The following is a 17,672-nucleotide window of genomic DNA, read 5'->3' as shown; positions in this document are numbered from 1 at the left end:
GGGCCCACACTTTTATTTGTACTAAGCCAAAATAAAAAATTACAGAGCTAGTCTTGTCTCCTATCCATAATGATCCAGTTGATTATTAGCAACTATGCAAAAGAATAATCTTGAAGGAATATGCACTAATGTATGAAAAGCAAGTTACCCCTCAATTTTCTCAGAGGTGGGAGTGCCTCATATATCTACTTATGACCTTGCTTATCATTTCACTGCTCAAGAACTCTGTCACTTCATCTTCAAAATACGAACATCAAATTATAAACGATAAGTCACTTCCAATCTAAACAACCACACCAGTTCTATAAAACTGGGACCTGGGCTTTTAAGAATAAGGTGTTTTCAACTCAGGCAGAGTAAAAGATTACATGAAAATAATTTAGACCATTAAATGGTCTGCTAGCCTGGTCAATTTACTTAATTACATCTGCGTGTTTTGTGGAAATTTCATTTATTCATTCATTTATTCATCAAACATATACTTACACATCATATCTATCACCCAGTTTATAAATTCCTTGTTAATTATCATGTCACTCCAGTAGACTACAGCCCCACAAGGAGAGAAACCCCATATATCATATTCACATCTGTAGTCAGAGGACTTGGACACAGCAGAGGCTCAAAAAATATTTATTAAATGCAGGCATGCACAATTGGATGAACTGAGTACCTACTACATGTCAAGTTTTGTGCTCAGTACTGGATATCCAAAGTTGACTAAGACAAGACCCCTACCCTCAAGGTTCGAATATTCTAATGCGACACAGAGAGAAAGAAACAAACCATGACAGACTGATATAATCAATACTTTAACAGAAGCATACTGACAGTAGAGGACAAAGGAGGAGTCATTTCACTTTGGCTGGTGGCATGGGGAGAGTGGAGACAATGTGTTATCTGAGTCTTAAAGCCTGAGCCAAGTCTAGGTAAAGAAAAAGAAAAAGGGGAGAGAGAGACAGAGAGAAAGAGAACATGCAAACACATGGAAGTGAGATGGAAATTAGCTTGAAGGAAAACCAGAAGTGGTTCAGGGTGGTGGAAACAACATCATTTATGGAGGGTGATCAGAAACAAAGACAGGAAGTTAAAAGGAGCCACATAGGAAGATCCATTTCGAATAATGAATTTATCTTAAAGGTTATGATGAGTCACTGTAGGCTTTGAAACAGGGGGAAAGACCCAACTGGAGTTGTATTTTGAACAATCTCTTTCATTATAATATCAAGGGTGCTGTTTAGCTCCCGGGTTTCTGGGTAAGAATTCCACATTTTTCCCTTCTATATTAGAGCAATGAATGCTCATTTCAACCACAAGTGGATAAAAATCTGTGAGAACTCTCAGAAAAGTAAAGGAGCTGAAAACTGTGACCATGTGTATGTAATTAGTGTAATTCTTGGCAACATGAACACCATGGTCCATAAAATAATAAGAAAATCAGCAACAATAACAAAAAACCCCACAAGATAAGTCCTGGAAATTTCAAATTTTCCTTCTGTCTTCTTTCTTCTGACCACAGAAGCTGCAGCTCTCAGTCTCATATGTGGGGTTCTCCTCATCCTCCCGCCCCTGATGTTGGATATTCTAGTTCTCAAACCTCTTTTCTATCTACGCTTTTTCTTTTTGCTTTTTTTTTTTTTTGCGGTACGTGGGCCTCTCACTGTTGTGGCCTCTCCCATTGCCGAGCACAGGCTCCAGACGTGCAGGCTCCTGGCCCAAATCAGTAAACAAGTCATCAGTATAATAAAGAATAAATAGATAAAAGGGATTCAAAATGCCATGTGAACAATGTTGGTGGCACGTGAGGAGAAAGGAAGCAAAAGAATGGAGAACAGCTGTATAATTCAAGGTAAATAATTTTTTTAAAACATGGGTGGGGACCAGTGTTTACTAAACATGAAAGATTAATATCAGCAGAGGAAGGAATTGTTTGTTTTTAATCCAAGAGGTCATTGTGAACAATGAGGAAACAAAAAGAACATAGGTTACCATAGAAACTATTTAAAAAATACTAAAGCAAACTTCACTACATCCAAGGAATTTAAAATCTTACATAAACCATTTCACCTTGACTCTGGCAGTTGTCAATTCCTCCTTCTCCCATTTTCATTCATTTATTTGAGTAAAACAAACAGAAAATTATGATTTGCCTGTCCTCAGAATTATGGCAAAGCGGCATATATTCTTACACGATAACTTCTAGCTAAATGAGTACATGATTAACTGAATCCTATGACTGATAATTGCTTAATTACAAAATGTCATGCAAAGATCAGGAACTATGTATTTAGGTGTGAATACCACATAAAAAATGTGTCAATAGTCTCATTAGCTCCAATTAGAAGGAAAATATAAGAGAAAAATAATAACCTGGGGTGTGAATTGCTTCTATAAGGCTTTTAAGATATATCAGGAATATATCACATGACATTTAGTCTAGCACTTTTTCCCTTTATCGGTATCTATTACCTAAATTATACATTCATGAAACTCTAAAGTTCAAGGGCACCTGTGTGGCCTCCATTTTCTTACAGAGGCCAACCCACGGCCCCAGGTTTGACTCAACACAGGCGGAGTTAAATAGCTACCAGCACAATGATTGAAAGAGTTCTCCCAAATGCAAACGTCGTTTTCCCAAATTCAGTTACAGCATTTTGGGGAATGGTACCTACCACCCCAGTCTCAATGGAGGGGCAATTCCAAAGTCGTCACAATGATTCAGATAATCCAAACACCTTGAATGTCATAGTTTCATTACGTCCTAGAGGAGCTAACTCAACAATGACCAAAGCAGTGAAAAGAGATGACACCGACTCCATAAAGACTTTCTCCAAAACAGGAGAGGAATGCTCTTAGTTTTCTTATGTGGAACGAGTCTAGAAAGATAAAGTCAAGGGGTGCAAGTGGAGATTTATGAGCGAAGGAGGTGCACTGAGATGCGAGAGTCACACACAGGTGTCCAAAATGGCATCAGTGGACGCACCATTCTCACAAGGACAATCCTTCAGTTCACAGCAGGGTCCCCAACTCCACAAGGATGGAGAGCTGATTAGGGCCTGAGTGAGAGCTATTTTATCCTTAGGATGCATTATTGATTGGGCTCAACATCAATACAGAATTTTATTTATATAATTAATTCTTAAGGAATTGCTCTTATCCAATTAACTTCCAAGAACCCTGCAACTCTTTACGGGCAACGCACAGGACCATTCTTTTCTTCTTCCAGAAATGATTTTGAAACTATATGCATCAACTCAGGCCTGATATTTATATATAAAAAACACATAATCTTTTTATGTGCTATAAACATTGAAATCTGCACATGTAAAGAACATTAATGGCATCAACACAATTGATCACTTCATCCTTGAACTTTCTCCTTTGGCTGCCAGGGAAGCCTTCTGTCTTCTTTCTTCTAACCACAGAGGCTGCAGCTCTCAGTCTCATATGTGGGGCTCTCCTCATCCTCCTGCCCCTGATGTTGGATGTTCTAGTTCTCAAACCTCTTTTCTATCTTTTTTTTTTTTTTTTTTTTTTTTTTTTTGCGGTACGCGGGCCTCTTACCGTTGTGGCCTCTCCCTTTGCGGAGCACAGGCTCCGGACGCGCAGGCTCAGCAGCCATGGCTCACAGGCCCAGCCGCTCCGCGGCATGTGGGATCCTCCCGGACCGGGGCACGAACCCGTGTCCCCTGCATCAGCAGGCGGACTCCCAACCACTGCGCCACCAGGGAAGCCCTCTATCTATTCTTATTCCCTGGGTGGTGTCAGCCCATCCCACAGCTTTAAATACTCTCTATGTGCTTAGGATTTCCAAATGTTTTTTCCAGCTGTATCTTCTCCCTTGATCTCTACAGTCTCAGACACTCAATTACTCTCTTGGATGTCCACCAGCCATCTAAAATGTAACATGTCCCCCAGAGCTCTTGATTTTCCTTCTCAACCTTATTCCCAACAGTCTTATATATTTCCTCATTTCCAAATGAAAAATGAAGGGGCCAATTTTCACTCCTCTCTCTCACACACCACAGCCAATCCATCAGCAAAATCTTTTGGCTTTACTTTCGAAATATATCTAGATTTTTACCACTTCTGTCTCTATCCATTGTTTAATATCTAGTCGAAGCCACTCTTATCTCTCTTCCGAGTTATCAAAGTTGACCCTCCTAGTCTCCCTGCTTCCACCGCTGAAAATCAGTCTGTTATATTCACTCAACAATACTTACGAATTGTCCATACTAGGAAATGCACTGTGCTACTCAATGTACAGGGCACTGACATGCGTTTGACCCAATTTCTACCTTCAAGGTAGTTGACATAATTTTAGCATTTGTAAACTTTGGTGAATTTTGATTTAGCAGTTTTCTTTTTCTATTTGAGAGCCAATATTTTTACAGGCCTTTAAAAATCCTGAAGGCTTCAGGCACTTTCTCCATAATGCACAGTGGATAAAAGGCTCTGCAAAAGGAAAAGCTTGGAGGATAGGGCATTATACAAATGTTAATGCTTTAATACATTTAATAGTAATATGAACATGTAATATATCTTTAGGAAGGAAAAATGTGTTTAAAGCACGACAGTTACAAAAACAACACACACATCTGAGGGGTCAATACAGTAACCCATTCAGACTGGACAGGTGTCCTTAAAATGATTTTATGGTCAAAACCCAATTTTGATTAAAATTCAGTTAAAGATTTTTTTTAAAGAAAGCAAATAAAGTAGAAGCCAAGTTAACTGGTTTCTTCCTTTGTTTGTTTTTTTTTTTGCGGTACGCGGGCCTCTCACTGCCGTGTCCTCTCCCGTTGCGGAGCACAGGCTCCGGACGCGCAGGCTCAGCGGCCATGGCTCACGGGCCCAGCCGCTCCGCGGCATGTGGGATCTTCCCGGACCGGGGCACGAACCCGTGTCCCCTGCATCAGCAGGCGGACTCTCAACCACTGCGCCACCAGGGAAGCCCAGGATTTTTAAATTAAAGTATCAGTGTTGATTATTTCAAGGCAGGGTGGCATCCATGCAACCTTACAGAGCAAGTGGTAAATGCCAGAGAAGACTCAAATGGGCAGGCTAGTGTGTCACGTAGAGGAGAGAGAGCAACGGGAGAGGCCACAACAGTGAGAGGCCCACGTACCGCAAAAAAAAAAAAAAGAAAAAAAATTTTAAATGCCCTGTATTATGCCAGTGTCTAATATTTGCTTTTATTTAAATATTAAATTGCTTATATTTAAATGGTAAAAGTTACAGAAACATTCATTCTTCTTAAGAGCAAACAAAACTCTTCATTGCAGTCTGTCCGCTCATCCATAATTCAGGAGCCCAGCCTAAAACATTATGCCCGAACAAGTACAAACAGTGGCAAAGGTGAAATATTGAACTGCTACAGTAGCAGCTAAATTATGTAGCAATCTATGTGTGTGCCTTAATTTCATAGCACTGGAAGTAAAAACTAAAAGCAGAAAAACAGTCACCAATTATGGTTGTAAACTAAATAAGCAAGAGAGGAAAGCCAAGTTACCATTATTCAATGTTGCTTTTTATTAGTTATACATGGAGCTGATATGACAATAAAACCCTAGAGTGGGGGAAAAACATTAGTTATGTGGATTATCTATCCAGGCAAAGAGAAGAGGATTCTAGAAGAATGTTCTTATATATTTGAACTTTGAAAATAGCAACTCTGGTTCTATTTAAGTTAATAAAAATTTCCTGTTCCTCAAATAAATTCCCTCACTTGTCTTAATTATCTGGGTAATAATAGCAGCCCTCCGTTTATTAGGACCTTGGTCCCTCGTTTGGACGTTGTAGCAGGCAAGAAAAGTTACTCAATACCCCTGGCAGAAGACAGGTCTCCTCTGGCCGGCTGACTCTTGTTTGGGTTCAAAGCCATCAGCAGGATGCACAGTGAGAGCTGAGATGAAGAGGAGGCCTTGCCAGCTGAATCGGCAAAATTAACCCAGCAGATCAATATGTTAACAGACAAATCCGCAGATCACCTTTCCTTCCAGCCCTGTCATTTGGCTTTCACTGTTGCAGGCTAGATGTGTTGCATCTTGTACAGATCTTACATTTTGTTGTCACCAATTACCTATTTTATGACATAATTGATGCTAAAAGTTAATGATAAGTATCTAGGGCTCAGGAATTTTCTCTCCTTCTGAATTGTAAGGTTTATTGTTCTAAATTTGTCAAGTACCCTTAGGACATGTTATAACTTTTTCTTATACTAGAGAGGAAAAAAATTATACAGTAAGTATAGTCCCTTCATTATGTAATACAGTTACTTGCTTTATACAGTACAGAATATAAAAAAAACGGTTAACATTCCTCCCCAAATCTGCATGACTAGCCCAATTTGCAACAAACTGTCAGGCCTGTGCCTTCTCATCCAGTTTTCTTCCATGACAATCGGAACAGCTGACCATATGACAGTATTTATAGTTTTTAAAGCACCTTTTGTCTATTATGTCACTGAGCCTGACAACAATCTTGAGAGAGCTGAGCAGGGTGAAAACAGTCCACATTTTGCAAGTGGGGTCCCTAAACACATAGATGCTAAATTAGGACATTTACCATCACAGGCCTAGGGTGCGGGGAGGGTGGGACTCCAGGGCTTTCCCCCACTCCACCCACCTCTCAAGCAAAACCATCTGTACATCCACGAAAACAAACAAATGAACAAAGCACTGAGCCATCAGTACCCTTCTGTCTCCTCTCACTCCTAACCATCACCTTAATAAAAAAATTTTTATTGATGTATAGTTGCTATGCAATATTATATGTTATTTCAGGTATATAATACAGTGATTCACAGTTTTTAAAGGTTATACTCTGTCTATAGTTATCATAAAATATTGGCTATGTTCCCTTTGTTTTACAATATATCCTTGTAGCTTATTTATTTTATACATAGTAGTTTGTACCACTTACTCCCCTACCCCTATATTCCCCTCCCCACTTCCCTCTCCCCACTGGTAACCCCTAATTTGTTCTCCATATATGTGAGTCTGCTTCTTTTTTGTTATATTCCCTAGTTTGTTGTATGTTTTAGATGCCACATTAAGCAACATCCTACAGTATGTGTCTTTCTCTCTCTGATTTATTTCACTTAGCATAATGTCCTCCAAGTCCATCCATGCTGCTACACTACAAAAAATAAAATAAAATAAAACCCTGAGGCATCAGTACCCTTCCCTCTCCTCTCACCTCTAACCACTACTTTAATAAAAGAATTTTCACTCAAACCAAAATAAGTATAAAGAGTAGAGTGCTGGTAGGACCATAATCTGATTCTGAATTAAGTGTTTCAAACTTACTTTCTACACCTTTCCTTTGTTGTCAATATGTATCTTATCCACAGAATTTTCACATTTAGTCATTCAAAGGAAAATCTGCTTCGTTACCTAAGTATCTTCCCACACTTTTGCAAAGAACCCTAAGTTTCCATTCCATCATTTTGAAGCTGAGGTTACGGGGGCACAAAATGGCTCAGTCATTTGTACCCAGGCAAACGGCAAAGACGGACAAGACAGAGTAAAGAACTCCAAGTTCAGTGTTCCATCCACCCAAGTAAAGATGTACCACTTAAACTGGAGATCCTTGGCAACGGGGAGACCCAGTCAAAGGTTTTTCAGCCTATGGAGGAGGTTTATGCCCACATATTCAGCAAGGATCTGGTCTTTTATCTAACAAGGTTCTTTCCAGCATGACGAGTGGGATTTTTCCACAATTGTTGGGAAACAAACACTGCTTGCACAGAAGCACCACAAATCAGCCCAGGCAGATGAACATGGGTGGGGGTCACGTGACTGCAGGAGCTTCAGTCAAACGGGTGGTCTCCGGTCAGACAAAGAAAAACACCCATTCCCACTGATAGCCTGATTTTCTATAAATCGGAGCATGTTCCGGGTCATGAACAGCCAGAGGTGAGAGTCTGGTCTGTATCTGAAAGTGAAAAGTGCCTAACTGGAAATGACTGCTCGTGTGCACATTAAATGCATTAGAAGCCAGGAAAGTGGGGCTGTGACAGATTAATATGACGGCTGCGGTGCAAAGTCACATGCTCAAAAGCCAAGCTACAGTATTATGCTCAAGCTCGCTTGACAAAGCCTAGAGCCAAACACGGCTAAGTATGGCCAGTTTTATATCCTGAAAACAGCCATTTGAAGCCTGAGAGAAGTAACAGGAGGACTGTGACAAAAGAAGCAATATTTTCATGTAGGTGTGGATGATGATTTCTTTTTTCTGGTTCAAGGAATACACATATTAAAGTGTGTATTTTAAAGCCTATTTTAATATTTTTCTAGTTCAGATGGAAGTCATACTGTTCACAGCCTTTGATTTTAGGAACCAGAACAAAGTAAAAATCAACTACTCACTTAAAAAGGAAAGGAAGGACAAGGTTCTGGGAATTAACCCAGTCACAGCCATTCCAATCTTTCTGTTAATGCAAAATCCATTCATAATTTGGCCAAATTGTTATTAACTTCCAAAAACTCCTTTGAAAATTATGAGTTTCAATTTCAAATGAAAGAACTTGAACGATTCACACTGAAGAATTCATCTATGAGCTGCCATAACATTTCCCTGTTAACTCTCTTGTGTAAAACCATTTGGTGCTGGAGAAAGAACACAGGTGAAGGACGGGGTTCCAGTCCACACGGGGCCACGAGCCATTAATCTCGTCAGGTCATGACACCCCTCTGGGCCTTTTGGCCTCTTTTTGCTTAAAGACTTTCTAGATGTCCAAGAGCTTTCTCGCTGGGATAACTAAACCACTGGTTTACTTATTTGACTGTAGCATATAGTTATTTGTCCACCATTGTCATGATATCCTTATCAGGGCCTTGTCATGGTGCTGTATCGTCATTTTTTATTGAAAGACAGTTTGCCGATGACTCAGTTCTCAGCCAGACACTGAACTGAATAGCCATTAAGGTCACACTAATGCAGACACGAAACCAAAAAAGGAGCTTTGTCTTTTTTCTACTTAAAGAAGACAGCATCTTAAAATAGCATGGACTAGTTTGAAAACACTAGGATAAAAGCCATCACGGTGCTATTCCCTGCTGCAGCTTCATAAAATTGAACAAAAACGCAAGCAAACTGAAGAGAATCTGAGGTAAGCTGGCATTTAAAATTTAAAGCATATGAGAAAACAAAACAAAAAACCCTTGACGTTTCTGCCCCTTACCTTGCAGCCTCTGCATCACGTTGGCGATGTCCCGAGAAGCCCGCGAGGCTGTCCTGGAGGCTGCCATGGTCCCACCTTGGCGTGGAACCACCACTGGAGACTCTCTGCCTGACGTAGTGCAGCCCTAGGTCCCTCCAGAAAACATACTTGAACTTCTCCAGTTCTATCGAGTCATGGACGAATCCCAGGCACTCACAGCAGTCAGCGAAGAGATCTCCCAGAAATCCAACCACTTCTTTCTTCTTCTTTTGCTTTAAGACTGTCCTCTTAAATGAACTCAGGAACCTGAAAACCAAACAGAAAAGGTTCAATATTTTTAAAACATCTATATAGGTCACCCGAGTGCAAAAAGTAGAGCTATCTTTATTCAATTTGAAGAGATGATTCATCTCTTATTTCTGAAGTGAAATAACTAATGTAAAAATACTTATAAACTATAAAGTAACAGGCAAATATGAGGAATTCTCATGGTACTTGATAAACACATAATCAAAACATACACAGCAAAATTGGTTGCTAAAAGGAGAAATATTCATTTTTTTCCATGTTTTCTTTTTAAACTAGACCTTTTTCATTGATCTATGAAAGTGAAAGTACCTGTATTCAAAACGCTGGTTCTATTTCCTACTATTCACAGGTTCTCTTATCTGGGCTATTTCAGCCTGCTTTGCACACCTATTTTGCTCTGTTGTGTTTGTACACTTTTTAGGAATGAGATCAGATTTTAGCTCCTAAAATTTGATGAATTGAAACAGGATAAATATAAAATTATTTCATTCTAGAAATCCAAATTTCGAATCTTGTCATTTTAGAAGACAAATGGGTTTGATCTAGCTTTTCCCTCCCCATAGAAAGATTCTAAAATAAGTTGGGGGGCTAACAGAGAGGACATTTTCCTTCCAATCCCTTTCCTTCCTGTATTCTCTGCTTTGGTCAAGTTTAATTCATCATGCTGGACGCGGGGAGGTAAAAAAGAGATAAGAGAGTAGTTGATGAAATCTTGACATGGAGACATGTACTTTGAACATGAATTTCCTAATCCTAGGGTTAGCCGAAGAGGAGGCCTTGCCATGAACAGGACAACTGATGACAGAAAGAAGAGGAGGGTGAAAAATGTACCCAGAGAAAAGAAATTTAACCAAGACACCAAACCAAGGGGGCTTATGTGAGCATGATACTTTTACAATTCATACTCATCTCTGGGCTGTGATGATGAAGGTGAAGAAAAGAAACAGAGCGGGGGCAGGGGAGGACGGCAAAAGCCAAGACGGTAAAGAAAACACAGCGCATCTATGTGTGTGGTCCACCTTCATCTATGGGATGGTCCAACTTCTTCGGCAAGGAAATAAGAGGTGTCTATGAGTGCTATCAAACATTATAACGTGAATGTGTGGTCATAAAACTTGTATTATTTGTGAAGAATTGGTTAAGTAATACAGTGTAATTACAGATTACAACTGATTTTTAAAATGGCATTAACACCAGTATATACTGGTATCTAGTAAGATTCTACGAATACGCTGATAACATCTTTTTAGACCACTACCTCAAAAAGGATGTAAAACATTGCACACTGCTGCTGCCCTGCACATTTCTGGGGCCAGAAAGGGTGTACCGGTCACTTAGCAAGTTAGGGGTCAGTGGTGCAGTGAATAGCACTGACTGGTAAGAAGGCAAAGACAGACTTCTCCTGGCTACTTGCAAAGATACAGAAAGCAGGACCCAATACTCGGCAGCTTCTAGGCTAGAGAGGTACCTCTCAGTGGGTGGTTCCCCCAGGGGTTCTCAGAGGAGAAATAATTACTAATGGCTGGCCCTCATGCCTCAAGGCCTGCAGCCCTACTTGAGCTGTACACCCATTAGCAGCCTTCATGTCCTGGGGAAAAACATTCCACCAGCCCACATACCAAAGCTACCTTAATTTGAAGACTGATAGACAGTGAGAAGTGCCTAAGGGATCTTACAAATGGCTCCCCTAGGGCTTCCCTGGTGGCGTAGTGGTTGAAAGTCCGCCTGCCGATGCAGGGGACACGGGTTCGTGCCCTGGTCCGGGAAGATCCCACACGCCGCGGAGCAGCCGGGCCCGTGAGCCATGGCCGCTGAGCCTGCGCATCCGGAGCCTGTGCTCCGCAACGGGAGAGGCCACAACAGTGAGAGGCCTGCGTACCGCAAAAAAAAAACAAAACAAAAAAAAACAAGATGCATGCCAGGCAGGATGGATAGCTTGAGCAAAGGCATGGACACAAGAAACAGCATGATTTGTATGTAGAACTGCCAACAGTCAGTGAGGGACTCTATCAGGTGACATTCTGGGGCTGAGGCTGGCAAAGGAGGGAGCAGCCAGATGGCTCAGCCCTGTATGCTCTGCCCAGAAGCTGGTCCTGAGTCTCCAGGAGGCAACAGGAAACCTTGAGGGATTTTGAAGCTAGACGTGACCACGTGTGATTGAGGTTATTCTAGCTACACTTTTTTTTTTAAGTACATTGCTCTTTTTCTTTTTTTTTTTTTTAATTTTATTTAGTTATTTTTGGCTGTGTTGGGTCTTCGTTGCTGCACGCGGGCTTTCTCTAGTTGTGGTAAGCGGGGGCTACTCTTCGTTGCAGTGCGCCGGCTTCTCATTGCAGTGGCTTCTCCTGTTGCGGAGCACGGGCTCTAGGCGTGCAGGCTTCAGTAGTTGTGGCACACGGGCTCAGAAGCTGTGGCTTGTAAGCTCTAGAGCTCAGGCTCAGTAGCTGTGGCACATAGGCTTAGTTTCTCCCCGGCATGTGGGATCTTCCCAGACCTGGGCTCAAACCCGTGTCCTCTGCATTGACAGGCGTATTCTAAAACACTGCGCCTCCAGGGAAGCCCATTCTAGGTACATTTTTTAAGGGTGTATTTGAGGTTGACAGCTCAAAGTTCCAGGAAGATCTGTTAGGAAGGTATCTCAGGCGTCCAGGTGGAAGATGATGAAAGACTGAAACAGGATGGTGAACGGAGGGTAAAATCCAAACAAATCTTGAGGAGGCAAAACGTGCAGGACTTGGTGACTGGGGGGAGACAGGGAGTGGGGGGTGAGGTAGCCAGGGGATCGTGAATGACTCTCAGGGCTCTGACTTGAGCTTCTGTGGGCCACGGTACCATAGGCTGAGCGCAGCAGTAGAGGAGCTGTGCAGGTCACTATTTCCCCAAACTCTGCAGTTCATACCCTCACATCCTTGCTGAACAGCATCTTAATTACCCCTCCACACGCTCAGCTGAGCAAATCCAAAGGCTCGCTGGACCCAGCCGAGGACCCACACTCTGCGCGAAGCCCCCGCTCACACAGCAGCGCACTTTCAGCAATTCCCTCCATTCCTCCAGCACCAACAAGCCACGCTATGCAAAGACCTGTCTTATAATCCTTAACAGTCAGTCTTATCTCCCTCTAATGAGACCATGAGCATTCTGCAGGCATAGAGGTTATAACTCTTGCTGTTTTGACATCACACCCACTGATATTAACTAGATCTCTGGAATACATCCTAGCCCCCAGTATATATTTTTGTTTTCTTGAATCACTTTCACTCCCACTCCTTTGCCGGAGTGAGTCACATAAGTGTCTAATTTTACATTTAATTATTGTTTTCCTCTATTCCTCACTAAAGTATGAACGTGTAGTTTTCTACAGGACTACCCTCAGAAAACTCCTTCCTCCCCACTGCAAAAGACGCTGATGCAACATCCTTCCCTTTTTAGACATAAGATTAAATAGTTTGCTTTTACCATTCACGTACACACATATTTCCTATTTTGTGAAATTACGATATTCTTGCTTTCTACTGATACTTAAATTTAAAGGGCCATGTGATTTGATAAAAATTTCAAATTAATCAGACAAAGATAATAAAAGGAGATTTTTACAAGATATGTGTTCTGGATGTAGGAAGATGTGAGTTTAGACTTAGCTCTGCTCTGACTAGCTGGATGATCTTGAGCTGGTTCTGTGTATGGAGGTGCTCAACAACCACCTGACATGGGATCGTGGTAACGGGAAATGCACAGACTCTGGACCAAAAGAGACATGGAGCTGAGTCTTAATTCTGCCTCTTCCTGTCCATGTGGGCATGACCTACAGAACTAGGACATGAGAGGAATGTCCAGCACCGTCAATGATCTCAAGAGTCCCAGGCTAATTAAGAGTTTTTAATCAGGTGCAGGATATTGGGCGGGGGGTGGGGGGAGGAAGAGAGGGTGAGGGATGGGAAGGGAGACTTAGGGAGACACTGATGGGTTGTGTGCCAACAGTCCTTGCACCATCTTCTAATCATTTCCAGGGAAGGAACTAAGATTATAAAGCAGCTAATTATATCCACCACACCTAGCAGAGAGGTAAGATTCCTGTATTTATTATGTCATACAGCAAATGTATTGAGAAACCACGTGTAAAGGACACCAGTACTGAGTAAATAGCAGTGAACAAGACAGATAAGCCCCTCTTAGAGTTTATGTACCAGAGCAGGGGATGATACAAACAATATTACAATAAAGTAGGTTGCGTATTGTAATGGAGAAATCCAAGGTACTGTAGGAGCAAAGAGAATACCCAACCACTACCATCTGCTGTATTTATCATGTGGGATGCAGAGGGAATTTAGAGTATCTGCTATCTGGGATTCTCCTATCTGAACAATGTACTCTTCTTAACACCAACACCTGTGAAAAGCACGGGAATGAATCATCACAGCTTGACTTTTCCAGTCTCTAAGCAGAATGGACAACTGGCTGCTAAAGCAGTTTCCTATTTGTTCTATTAAAAAGGAATACAGGGGGCTTCCCTGGTGGCGCAGTGGTTGAGAGTCCGCCTGCCGATGCAGGGGACGCAGGTTCGTGCCCCGGTCCGGGAGGATCCCACATGCCGTGGAGCGGCTGGGCCCGTGAGCCATGGCCACTGAGCCTGCACGTCCGGAGCCTGTGCTCCACAGCGGGAGAGGCCACAACAGTGAGAGACCCGCGTACCGCAAAAAAAAAAAAAGCTACTGAATACATCTCAACCCCCCTTCCATCTAAGTCCTTTGCTGGAGCGAATCACATAAGTGTCTAATTTTACATTTAATTATTGTTTTTCTCTATTCATCTTTTAGTAATGGTACTAATTAATGAATGCTAAGATGGCTAAATGGTGGGGAAGAAGAGGGACATCCTGCAGTTAATACAAAAATATTACTGATGCCTGTGTACTGGCTATCAGTGAACAGGGCTGCTAATTATTCCCTCATGAATTTTACAGGGTAACAAATAAAAATTGGTCCTTTCCCTGGAAGAACAAAAATATGTAGAAGTACTCAAAAGACGAAGTGCAGAGCTGATCAGCAAGACAGATACTATGTCATGATTGAACATTTTTTTGTAAGCCTGGAGTATAAATCTTGCCCAAAGATACCTGCTACCTTCCTCCCGTGCTTTACTAGAGTCTATATTGCACTTCGTGCCAAACATGAGTTCTCACTGGTTTAGACCACAAGGAAGGACACATTTAACACATTTCAGAGAAGGAGATATGCAGACTTCCTCAAAGGGGAGCCTTGGGTCCTGCACGCCTGTCTTCAGACCACAGGGTGTGACTGCTGTATCTAGCGCTGGTGCCGTCTGCCCTGGGGAGAAATTGCTACTAACCTTGCCCAGTCATGGGTTTCTTACATCTGGTTTCAGTGACACCTCCCTTCATCTCCAAGTAGCTGTGTGGGCTGCATAATTATCAGAGAGCAGGTCCTACTGTAGCACCCTCCCCACTTAGCACAAGCAATTCTTGAACATTTTTCAATGATAAGCTACCTTTTCTCAATCTTTACTTCTTTGCACAGAAGAATCAAGTGGAAAAAAATTCTTACGTGGGGGACGAGGACAGAAATAAACCAGTTTGTGAAAAAATCATTAGTTAAGACAGACAAAAGTGAGGCTATAATGTAATAACTGAGCAAATATTAGTTAAGACAGACAAAAGTGAGGCTATAATGTAATAACTGAGCAAATATTAGTTAAGACAGACAAAAGTGAGGCTATAATAACTGAGCAATATTATTATCTGAGTCAGTCTGAAGATGTGTCTTTATCTTCAGCCTGAAATATATTTAGTGTTGATCTGGCACATTTTGTTCTAAAATTGCCAGAAAGTAATAAACAGACTCAAAAATGCAAGCAAAAAACAGATGTGTTTTTTATTACACTGTTCTGGTGATGTCAGGAAGTTTTTATCCATCCTATTAATCTTTTTCATCATGGAGAACAGCAGGCCTCTCAAAGAACAATCCTCATGACTCATGGCTAAATCAGCATTTTACACAGATGTGGGTCATATTAATAATCTTTGCTTAATTGAAAATTATAATATTTCTCATACACAAGTCTAGCTCCTGAATACAAACGCTTTCTTTGGAAAAATAGCTCTCAGATGAAGACAAAAATAGATACCCATTAAAGAAGAGAGAGAGAAAAAAAAAACATTCATTTTGAACTCTCTTAACATTTACAGAAAATTTTCAGATGCGTACAGGTTTTCTACCCCAAACTGAGAAGCTCTGAAATGGACATTCTGGGATGCTAAGACCGGCTTCACAGCTGGTGTCTTTTTCTCCCCAGGGTTGAACCTGACTCTATTTGTGGAAGAGGGCCTGAACTTGCAGCCTCCAAGCTCTGTTATCCGAGGCAGCCCGCTGAACCCCGTTTCCCAGCCGGCTTTCTTTCCTGATGGCTAATAGCTGCTTTATTTTGCATATTTTCCTGCCCTCTGCCATACACCTGCCGCTCTGTGAACCACCATTTCACAGAACTCCCTCCGGCAGTGATGCAAAATCTGTCTGAAACGTATCTTTCTGGAGAGGAGATGAAAGTTATCTTGCCCTCTAGCGTAGGGTCCGCCTGCCAGAAATCGCAGGGCGACAGCTGGAGTAGAGTCTGAAGCCCCGGCCTCCGCTGTTCTTCAAGCCCCGGGCCGTGCTACCCATTTCCCCTCCCCCAGCCCTTCCTAAAATAGTCGGCAGTGGAGGAAGGGAGGCTCCTGGAATTTGTTCAGCGCCCTACATCTCCCATCTGATAGTAGCAACTGTCTCGACCATCGCAATAAGAGGGTGGCTGCTTTTTTCTTCTGCATCACTGGACCCCAGAAGAAGTGCCACAAGCGGAAGTGACAACTCAGAGGGGGGACGTTAATAGGGGCATCTACGCACGAGATGCAAGGAGAACGCTCCCCACCTCCGTCTCTCCTCATCCTTGAGTATCACACACGTACGCACACCACCGCCACCATCACCATCCTCTCCCTCCCATCAAGCACGCACGACCCCGAGCACGCACATACAAACTTGCTTACAATTTGTCTGCAATTTGTGCTGCTTGCACCCATATTCTCTCTCTCCTTCCTCTCTCCCTCTCTCCTTCCCTTTACCTTCTCTCTCTCTCTCGGGCTCGTTCTGGTTCCAGGTAGCGCAGCGAGCGCAGCGGCGGTGCCGGTGCGCGCTCTGGGCCGGCCGCGGTGGCGGGAGCCGGGGCGCGGCTGCAGGGCAGCGGGGCGCCGGGCGGCCCTGGTGACCGAGTACAACACGCCGGGCCGGCTCCCCGCCGGCGGCGGATCCGCGGCCGCGCTCCCGGGCCCGCTCGCACACTCTCTCACTCACTCCTGCGCCCAGCTGCTCGGCTGCTCTGCCCTCCCTCTGCAAGCGGTCCTCCTTCCGGGTGCACCCTGGGGGTTCAGGCCTCCTCCCACTCCCCCGCCCCCGCACTAAAGCTCCCTTCGGGAAGGTTGGCTAGGCGGGTTCAGCCCCCAGGCAGGTTCCCGGCGCGACCCGTGCGCCGCCACGCCCCTCCCCGCGCCCGGCGCCCAGCTCCAGGATGCGCTGGTCCCTGGCAGAGCCAGGGGCGGGGGCCCGAGCCTCTCTCACCCGCTTCCCTACCTCCCGGAGAAGCACGGCCTCCGGCGTCTCTCCGCAGCTGCAAAGCCTTTTCGTGAGCCTCCCTCTCCGGGAGCCTTTCCACGGGGTCCACCTCCCGGAGGTCGAGGAGGAGAGAAATGGCCGAGAGCGCTGGGAAGGGGATTCGCTGCCCCGCCTCGCTAACTTTGCCTGGGGTTTCCACTGCCCTGCTGACCTTCCTGAGCAGAACCTATCTTGAAAGGCTGGGGAGGTTCCCTGATGGTCCCGGGAAGGAAGTGGTGCGGTTCAATGAGGACATTCCTCTGGCTCCTTTTAAATCAACTTTCAAAAAGATCCTAACGGCTGACCTTTTGGCTGTCAAATCAGTAGCATATAATTTTAGGGAGACTGGTCAGACTATAGATTTTTGTTCATGGGTTTATAAGGCTTGGATTTCCCGAGAAGACACCTGACATCTGAATCGTATTTATTCTTGGTTATTCGTTAAGATGACCCTGGAGAACTACCTTCAGGTTCCCTCACGCTCTCCCTGAGGCTTTCATCACAAGTCCTTCTCATGGTGTAGAGGAGAGTCTGGGGTTGCCTAGTAGCCTTCGGAA

At 43.4% G+C, this 17,672-nt stretch overlaps 1 protein-coding gene across 1 annotated transcript in view; it reads right to left on the bottom strand.

Moving 5' to 3' along the window:
* Positions 1-17,171, bottom strand: part of SYNE1 (spectrin repeat containing nuclear envelope protein 1) — a 464,259-nt gene extending 447,088 nt beyond the window's left edge. The window contains exons 1-2 of the mRNA XM_049695244.1: positions 17,095-17,171; positions 9,188-9,472 (exon numbers count right to left, since the gene is read on the bottom strand). Of these exons, the coding sequence (XP_049551201.1) occupies positions 9,188-9,254 (67 nt within the window). The 5' untranslated portion in view covers positions 9,255-9,472; positions 17,095-17,171. The remainder of the gene's footprint in view (positions 1-9,187; positions 9,473-17,094) is intronic.
* Positions 17,172-17,672: the final 501 nt, after the last annotated feature.

Source organism: Orcinus orca, chromosome 12, assembly GCF_937001465.1.
Source record: "Orcinus orca chromosome 12, mOrcOrc1.1, whole genome shotgun sequence".
Taxonomy (NCBI): domain Eukaryota; kingdom Metazoa; phylum Chordata; class Mammalia; order Artiodactyla; family Delphinidae; genus Orcinus; species Orcinus orca.
Note: the sequence above shows the minus strand (reverse complement) of the source record. Positions and strands in the feature narration are given on the sequence as shown.